This window comes from Hordeum vulgare, chromosome 4H, assembly GCF_904849725.1.
Source record: "Hordeum vulgare subsp. vulgare chromosome 4H, MorexV3_pseudomolecules_assembly, whole genome shotgun sequence".
In the NCBI taxonomy this organism is placed as follows: domain Eukaryota; kingdom Viridiplantae; phylum Streptophyta; class Magnoliopsida; order Poales; family Poaceae; genus Hordeum; species Hordeum vulgare.
Genome location: NC_058521.1, coordinates 514,442,320 through 514,451,077, shown reverse-complemented (window position 1 = coordinate 514,451,077; position 8,758 = coordinate 514,442,320). Strand labels below are relative to the sequence as shown.

Here is an 8,758-nt window from a genome sequence, read left to right as displayed (position 1 = left end):
TACAACAATGCGTGCTTTAGTACCACCTCGGGTAGCCAGTGAGAAAGAAAGCGTAGGGAAAGGCCAGTGCCCTGCGGTGACGCGCCGGCCAAAACTTTCGGCCGACCGCGCGTGTGCCGCACGATCCGTCAACCGCCGCGCGTCCGCACCATTAGATCTTCATGCAATATTTTTTTCCGATGCAGCAAAATTTCAGCGCGATGCAGCAATTTTCGTCAACGGTTGCAACAAAAAAAATTGTAGCAAAAAAATATCTACGTGATCGTAGCAAAAAAACGAAGCTGATGGTGCGTGGTAGCAAAAGTTAAACACCGGTTGTATCAAAAATCTACGTGAACGTGTATGCAACTTTTTTAGTGAACGGTTGCAGCAAAAAAGATACCGGTTGTAGCAAAATTAACACGGTTATAGCAAAAAGTCAAAACGCCGGTTGTAGCAAAAATCCAACGAACTCGAGTTGCAACCAACCGTGAATGCAACTTTTTAAATGGACAAAATGTAGCAAAATGACAAACGTTTGCATCAAAATTAAACATGGTTGCAGCAAATCTGAGCGGAAAAATGTTGCATGGCCCGACCAGTGAACCACACGCGCGCGAAAAATGTTGCATGCCCCACGCGAGACAACGAGCGACCGGCGCGTCGGTTCCGCCGGCGCGCCGAAGGGAACGTTTCCCGTAGGGAAAAGTATAAAAGACAGCTAGGACAAACCTTTTGCATTGTCCCGTACTAGTACTGGACTTTGGCTACTTCGGTCAAAATGGGTGTCCGAACCGATTTTTCGCTTTTAAAAAAAATCAATTACCTAAGTATGCATGACCCGATCGGTGTGCATGTTTTAAGAAACCGAAAATGTTTGTGACCTAGAAAACCGAACCGATCGGTTCGATTAGACTGAACGCCCACGCCTAAATAGAAGAGAATAGTCAAACAACATGCAGTCCCCTTTGATGACAATGTAGTGCGGTTCCCTCGTCTTTGTGCTCCACACTCATTATAAAAAGTCACAGAAATGAGCAAAAAATCATTTAGTCCAAAGAAGTGCGTTCTCCTCTGTGATGCAGTATGGTTCACTTGCCCTCGTCTCCGAGGTCCACTCTCGTTCATAAAAGAGTTAGAAAAAAAAAGAAAATCATGCAATTTACGTGCCCGTTGGATGGAGTGTGGTCTTGAACGTGAAGAAGTGCACTTTTCGGTCTCATGCGGTTCATGCGTCGACTTTGGTGTCACGAAAAACATAGTATCTGCATTTCCTTAATTTCAAAAGTGCCTTAAACCGTAACAAATTTCCTTAATTTCAAAATGGCCAACATATGAAAGTTGCGCATATTTTGCAGATTTTCAACACCGTATTATACACCTCGTTCCGTGGGATGGTTTAAAAGCTGCAGCAAAAACTGTCCCAAAAAACAAAAAATTACAAAAAAACATAATTCTGTTTTTAGTAGATTTGAAATTACTCTCAAACCGTAAGGTATTTGAAATTTGGAATTACATGAAAAAGATTCGTCTCGACGATATCTTTCCAAATCCATATCATTTGCTTCATTCCGACGAGTGATTTAGAAAAAAAATGTAAAAATACACTCGCTGCAGCCCGTCATGCGCCCACCATTTTCTAAACTGCTTTTAAGCCTTGAGGAATCGTGAAAAATGTTCGACATGGGGATTTTCTGTAGCAATCCAACGGTATATTATACGTCTTATTCCGACAAACAATTTAAAGACTAGAGCCAAAACGGTGTGAGAAATGCGTGTGAAGTTTTTTTTTCTCGTGACACGCTCGAGTGCTTGTTTTGAAAATGATGTAGTGCATTACCGTTGAACGTGCAGTTGAAAAGTGTTAGCAGAATAACTATTCTGCTAATATTAGCAAAATAGACGGACTATATATATATATATATATATATATATATATATATATATATATATATATATCGCAGCCTTGTTGCAAACACACGAACACAACACCGAGATTTGTTAACGAGGTTCACCGATATGGCTACGTCCGCGGGGCATTGACTACGGGAGCTCCTCCCCGTGACACCGTCACAATACCGCACCTAGGCGTCGGTACACATCGTCGGCTCCCCCTGCACGCCAGTGATATTATGTTGGCATAGATTACATCGTGTGTCTAGCCCCGCTATATATGAGAGGCCTAGGATACAGGTGTCCTGCTTGTACACGACTCCATATCCTATCTAAACAATCATATCTAAACACAATACAACTACAAGTCCAACTGTAATCTATCTTGTGCAAAATATTCAACACAACTCTAACAAACTCCACCTTGACGAATATTCTCCACCACCTTGAATTCGTTCGTGCGTCGAACTTTCATGTACATTGGACTTGAACTTATCCAATGAGAACCGCTGCTACTCCAAAGACTCCATATGACTCCACCCGCAATTTGTAGTCCCTTCTTTTCTGGACCACAGTCAACGCTCGAGCGAAATTAAGTTCCACATTACTCTAGTTTTCTCTCCCAACTTTCAGATTATCCAACACCATCACACGCCCATCAGTGACCTGCATGAAAGTGAACAACTCACATATTGGGTCTCGCACATAAGAGTTACCCGAACTCAATATCACCGCTCTTTCTTGACCGCCTGTCTGAAGCTTGAAAGAATTTTGCCATTGCTTGTCGCCATCTCGAGTCAAATTTGTAGTCGTCTCACCACATGTATGACCACCAGTGCCCTAGCCCGTCCCCATGCCCGTGTGTACCGCACGCCTCATCGCTATTACCGCGTCAAGCCTCCGTTGTCCCAGTCAAGTCTCAAGGGTCGTGAACCCACACCACTCAACCCCCACTGTAGAGTACCACCGAGCATGACCGATCAATGACGAGTTTCACGCTTCCATCAGACCACTGGGCTCGAGTCCGAATTGTGTGTCACTCGCTTTTTTCCCACTAAATAGGCTTCGACTCTCTATGCACTTACGTCGTAGCCTCTCAATCAACACCGAGTGAAGTCCTCCATACTCCAGCTCCACCTTCAACATGACTCCATGCTAGATGATCAATCCACCCTCGCGCCCCGTCGACTTCAAGCTCTCATGTGCACCGTCTTGAAGCAACCCCGCGTCATAGTCTTGTTGAAGCCACACAAGCCCTCCGGGCCTACGCTACGTGTTTCCACGCCCAGAAGTCGGTCACCATCAGCATCACACTCCTATGTCGTCGTCGTCGATCCAACCACCGTCTTCTGTATCAACTGACTTGCGTCGATTCGTCAGACTGTCGAGTCCGACCCAGCCGAACTTATCGACTGTATGACACGCTCGAGGCTTCAAAATCGTCTTCCGTGAATCTCCATCCATAACATGATGATTCCATCTTAGCTGGCTTGACTTCCTGCAACAACGCCTTCAAGCATCCATGTTGTGCCAACAAATCCTTCATCAGTGTTTGCCATAACCCAAGGTTTTAGTTTCGTCGAACTTTTTCACCGATGTGTCGAATATTATGTACAAGTTAGGTTACAGTTGGACTTGTTTTCTCATTCTATCAATGAGGGGCGACATGTCCGGTTGGTTCAATCCATGATCCTTTTTTATTCCACGTCACATGAATTTTGAATAATAAAGCTTAATGATACCCCTAAAAAACAAATCAAAAAAAAAGTATTACTTTTCACCAAAAAAGGGCGCGACCATGAGATGAGATGTAGTCCAGAAAAGGTTGAAGCGACACGGTCGGTTCAAGCCAAACGGAGCGCAAAAAAGTCCTCGGATTCCTTGCTTGTTGGCAAGAAGCAAACGACGATGCACACCAGCAATTCAACCTGATCTCAAGCCCCAACTGGGGACGGCAGGCAGACGCGGCGCGGTGCCGTAGAATGTTTCTTCCAGTTGTAAACTGAACCGGAAAACCGCTGGCACCTCCCCTGGATGATTTTATTCGGCTGCTGCCTACTACCAGTAGCCGCGTCCCTTCCTTCTTCTTTCTGAGACTCCAGCGACAATATCGGGAGCTGCATGATTCGTAACTTGTACGGGCGATGCCCCTTTCGGTGGCTTCACACGGAACCACCGAAGTTTTCTGCGGGCGATGTTGCTGGTTCTGGTTGTGCGGCAGGGAATTCTTCATCTTGATTTGAGCACGTACGTCACGTCGTGCTATCTGCTAGAGTGCTACTGCCTAGCAGCATTAAACTGTTATTTCGACAGAAAATGGGGTTTTGTTAGCCTAAAATAGAGCATCAAGAGGGTACGTATATAACCTTTAACCTAGTAGTATCAGTTAGGCACGCAATTAGAAGAGCAAGAACACCATGGGTTTGGACATTTTCTATGCCTTGCTCCGTAATGTGTGGAGGTCAACATATACAGTATGTATGCATGTCGAGTCGAGCCCTTCCAAAACTTGCATGCATACGCGCCTGCTCTTGCGCGTTGAAGACGGCGAGCGGTGGGAACCAGGAACGGCGCGAGTCGGTGGGCACGAGGGACGGGAAAGGGGGAGGAATCCACTCCCTTCTCTTGGACGGCAAGACGCGCCGCGGGGAGGCGCGACTGGTGACGGCGGTTTCGCCTGGTCCGGGAAAGGAAAAGGGAAACCCGCGGCTGGCAGGGACGTCGGTCGGTGCTGGACGCGGTCACTGCACCCAGAGGGGGAAATGGCCCAAACGCACGCGAGAGAGTCGCGTATGTCATGTTAGATATGATCGATGTGCACCTTGTTTTGCCCATGGTTTTGTTCCATGGAAGACCGACTCTGCCCGTGCTCGGCGTGTACGGACATCACAAGTATATACCTCAACAATGTAAGCGGGGCAAACCAATTTATTATTGAATGGTTAGAAGGGCATTGATATCTTCAACCCATCTGATGCTTGTATCATTTCTGAATTTATTTCAGAATTTTCGACGATAACTTTCAGTGAAAGGAGACTTTCATGTCGATGACGACGAGATGCCTTGGTAAAATCTCAAGATGATATGCCGGTCCAGTCTGTCGAAGGTGCTCATAGGGATAGGATATGCCTGCGTCTGTACTGTGTTAAAAAAACAAGGAATTGAATTATTGTTTGACATTTTTGTTCGACCAAAAGATCTGTTGTTTGACACGAGTTTGAAGCATTGGAGTGGACAGGTCCAAGTCTAGCCACAAAGTTAAGGCAGGTGACGATCTGCTGGTGCTGCTCCTGCCTATTTCCCGGCACAAGACGAATAGTAGCAGCACTGGACCAGGCCCGAGGCTGACCAAGACCAACCCTCTCCTTCCTCTTTTGACCTTTCCTTTTCCTTTTGGGAGCGCGCGCGCGGCAATGGCAAACGCACCACCCCACGGAAGGCCTTCGTCTCGTCTTGCCCCCCTGCCCAAGAACTTCCATGTTTGCGCCCCCGCGTCGCCCCCTCGGCCGCGTATATATACCCGGGCTGCCGCCTCCGCCATAGCACACACCACCAAAGTCATCGCATCGTATTGCGCCTGACTGATTCAAGCAGTTCCAGAGCCAAGAGCGAGTAGCAGCCAGCCATGGTGCTCTCCAGGGCCGCCTCGGACACCGACGTGTCTGTTCACTCCACCTTCGCCTCCCGCTATGTCCGGTCGTCCCTCCCGAGGTATGCGCGCGCGCGCCTCTTGTTCTTGTTCGTTGCCTAATGGCGTGTTCATCGCCTAATGATTGGTGCGTGCGTGCAGGTACCGCATGCCGGAGAACTCGATCCCCAAGGAGGCGGCGTACCAGATCATCAACGACGAGCTGATGCTGGACGGCAACCCGCGGCTGAACCTGGCGTCGTTCGTGACCACGTGGATGGAGCCCGAGTGCGACAAGCTCATCATGGCCTCCATCAACAAGAACTACGTCGACATGGACGAGTACCCGGTCACCACCGAGCTCCAGGTGCGTATTCTCTGCTTCCAGCCGGGCCGTTGTTTCTCTTGTTATGCGTACTGACGTTGTTTCGGCATTGGCGCAGAACCGGTGCGTGAACATGATCGCGCATCTCTTCCACGCGCCGCTGGGCGAGTCGGAGACGGCCGTGGGCGTGGGCACGGTGGGGTCGTCGGAGGCCATCATGCTGGCCGGGCTGGCCTTCAAGCGGAGGTGGCAGAACAAGCGCAAGGCAGAGGGGAAACCGTTCGACAAGCCCAACATCATCACCGGCGCCAACGTCCAGGTTATTATATCGACAGCCGAGAACTCACAAGCCCAGCCATGCCCACATTTCAATTGAATTACTAATTCGTTTGGCACGTACTGTACGTCCGTGCAGGTCTGCTGGGAGAAGTTCGCGAGGTACTTTGAGGTGGAGCTCAAGGAGGTGAAGCTGCGGGAGGGGTACTACGTGATGGACCCGGAGCAGGCGGTGGAGATGGTGGACGAGAACACCATCTGCGTGGCGGCCATCCTCGGCTCCACGCTCAACGGCGAGTTCGAGGACGTCAAGCGCATCAACGACCTGCTCGAAGACAAGAACAAGCAGACAGGGTCAGAGCAGTAATACCATTACAAGAGCAGAGGAGCGACTGCTGAAACAAGAAACAGAGTCGCGTCATTTCGTGTGCTGAATGTAAATTCTTTGCAGGTGGGAGACGCCGATCCATGTGGACGCGGCGAGCGGCGGGTTCATCGCGCCGTTCCTGTACCCGGAGCTGGAGTGGGACTTCCGGCTGCCGTGGGTGAAGAGCATCAACGTGAGCGGCCACAAGTACGGCCTCGTCTACCCCGGCATCGGCTGGTGCGTCTGGCGCAGCAAGGAGGACCTGCCCGACGAGCTCATCTTCCACATCAACTACCTCGGCACCGACCAGCCCACCTTCACCCTCAACTTCTCCAAGGGCTCCAGCCAGGTGATCGCGCAGTACTACCAGCTCATCCGCCACGGCTTCGAGGTACCCATCTACCACCAATTCAAACATTCATCATGCCGGGGGAGGAGAGTTCATCCGTTGGGTGATCTGACTGACACGATCTATCCATTCCATCCCATGCAACAACGCAGGGGTACAGGAACATCATGGAGAACTGCCAGGAGAACGCCATGGTGGTGAAGGAGGGACTGGAGAAGACGGGGCGCTTCAACATCGTGTCCAAGGACGAGGGCGTGCCGCTGGTGGCCTTCTCGCTCAAGGACCACAGCCGCCACGACGAGTTCGAGATCTCCGACATGCTGCGCCGCTTCGGCTGGATCGTGCCGGCCTACACCATGCCGGCCGACGCGCAGCACGTCACCGTGCTCCGCGTCGTCATCCGGGAGGAGTTCAGCCGCACCCTCGCCGAGCGCCTCGTCATCGACATCGACACCGTCATGGCCCAGCTCGACGTGCTCCCCTCCAAGCTCACGCCCCCCGCCCTGGGGCTGCTGCCGGCCACGCTGCCCAAGACCGTCGCCAAGAAGACGGAGCTCGAGACGCAGAAGTCCGTGGCGGCGGCATGGAAGGAGTTTGTGCTCGCCAAGAAGACCAACGGCGTCTGCTAGTGCAAAATCAACAGCGTCCAAAATCCAAGCTACCGATCCAATATAGTAGTACTATTATGATTCGAGTAAAACTGCTATTATAGGTTGATTTATTAGGGGGAGTTTGTAACCAAAATTTTGCTGTGTCTTTTTAAGACTTGAGCTGTTGCGCTGCAATGATAGCAAGTACTACTACAATTTTCTGTTAAATGGTTCCGCAAAATTATTTTCTTCAGCTTCTGTAAATTTATTTTCTGAATAACATAATTATGGCGTTTTGTCTCTTGTTTTCCACAATTCATTTCGGATGAAATGAAAAATGGAGAGGATTAACAAGATCGTTACATGTAACTTGTTGATCATTGTTTTAACTCAAAATTTTACTCTTTAACTATCTGCCAGTGTTATTTTTATGTGTGCGCATTCGTCTTGGATATTGCCAACAAAGGAATTTTTTATACACTTGAAAGGTACCCAATAAAATCGAAGCAAGAACTTGCTAATTGCTTATATAGATTCCTCATGGCTGACTCGGCGGTGGTAATGCTATTGTAATTTGCTCCGAGTATATTCACAGGGGTGTGTGCTATTTTCCCTCTGTTATTTTCGGTGTTTTATTTCTTGGTTACAATGTTTTTTTCGTTTTTTTCCTTTTCTTCTTCTTCTCCGGTTCTTGTTTTTGTTTTCACTCTTTTTTTCATTCTTTCTACATTTGTTTTTTTGGGTTTTATTTTTTCATATCTTGTTTCCTTTGGTTTATGTTGTGTCCTTTTTGGTTTTATTATTTTTGGTTCTCTTTGCTTATTTTGGTTTTCTTTCTACATTTTTATATGTCAACAACATTTATCTAATACATGTTTAACATTTTTTAATACTAAATCAACATTTGTTTACTGTACATGATCAATAATTTTTTTATACATATTTTTAGCATTTTACAAATGCTTGATCATGGTTAAAAAAAGCACTTCAACCACAACACTTGTATTCTTAGCTAGGGTTTTAGAGTATACTGAACTACTACCAATCTCACAAGTATTAGGCCCACCCTAGACCTTGAATACAAAATGGACTAGTTGGTCCAATGACTTTGTCACGATCCTTGCAACTTCGAATATCTGCACTTAGATAAAGCGCCAGGGGAACTCCTACCTTCCGCTCGCTGCGGCAGGGGGTCGCTCCCTTGCACAGCGGGGCGCCCGACTTGGCCGGGCCAGCTTTTTTTTTTGTATTAAAAAAATCAGATGCTTCCTTTTTTTCTGTTTCTTTTCCCTTTTCTGCTTGTTTCTTTTTTCCTTTTTTGGCCCGTTTTTCTTCCCAATTTCCTTTTTTT

General features: G+C 48.1%; 1 protein-coding gene across 1 annotated transcript; it reads left to right on the top strand.

Annotated features, from left to right (window-relative positions):
- The first annotated feature begins 5,299 nt into the window (after positions 1-5,299).
- LOC123446734 (glutamate decarboxylase 1-like) lies at positions 5,300-7,635 on the top strand. The gene is made up of 6 exons (XM_045123285.1): positions 5,300-5,583; positions 5,663-5,867; positions 5,944-6,144; positions 6,241-6,455; positions 6,553-6,859; positions 6,970-7,635. The coding sequence occupies exons 1-6, from the start codon at positions 5,498-5,500 to the stop codon at positions 7,444-7,446; spliced, it is 1,491 nt and encodes a 496-aa protein (XP_044979220.1). The 5' UTR covers positions 5,300-5,497; the 3' UTR covers positions 7,447-7,635.
- The last annotated feature ends 1,123 nt before the right edge of the window (positions 7,636-8,758 follow it).

What these genes read in the sequence shown, in the direction of transcription:
- LOC123446734 (XM_045123285.1), top strand. Translation starts at nt 5,498, where the DNA reads ATGGTGCTCTCCAGGGCCGCCTCGGACACCGACGTGTCTGTTCACTCC. An exon ending in GTCCGGTCGTCCCTCCCGAG is followed by an intron (nt 5,584 to 5,662) that starts GTATGCGCGCGC and finishes GCGTGCGTGCAG; the next exon opens with GTACCGCATGCCGGAGAACT. An exon ending in TCATCCGCCACGGCTTCGAG is followed by an intron (nt 6,860 to 6,969) that starts GTACCCATCTAC and finishes GCAACAACGCAG; the next exon opens with GGGTACAGGAACATCATGGA.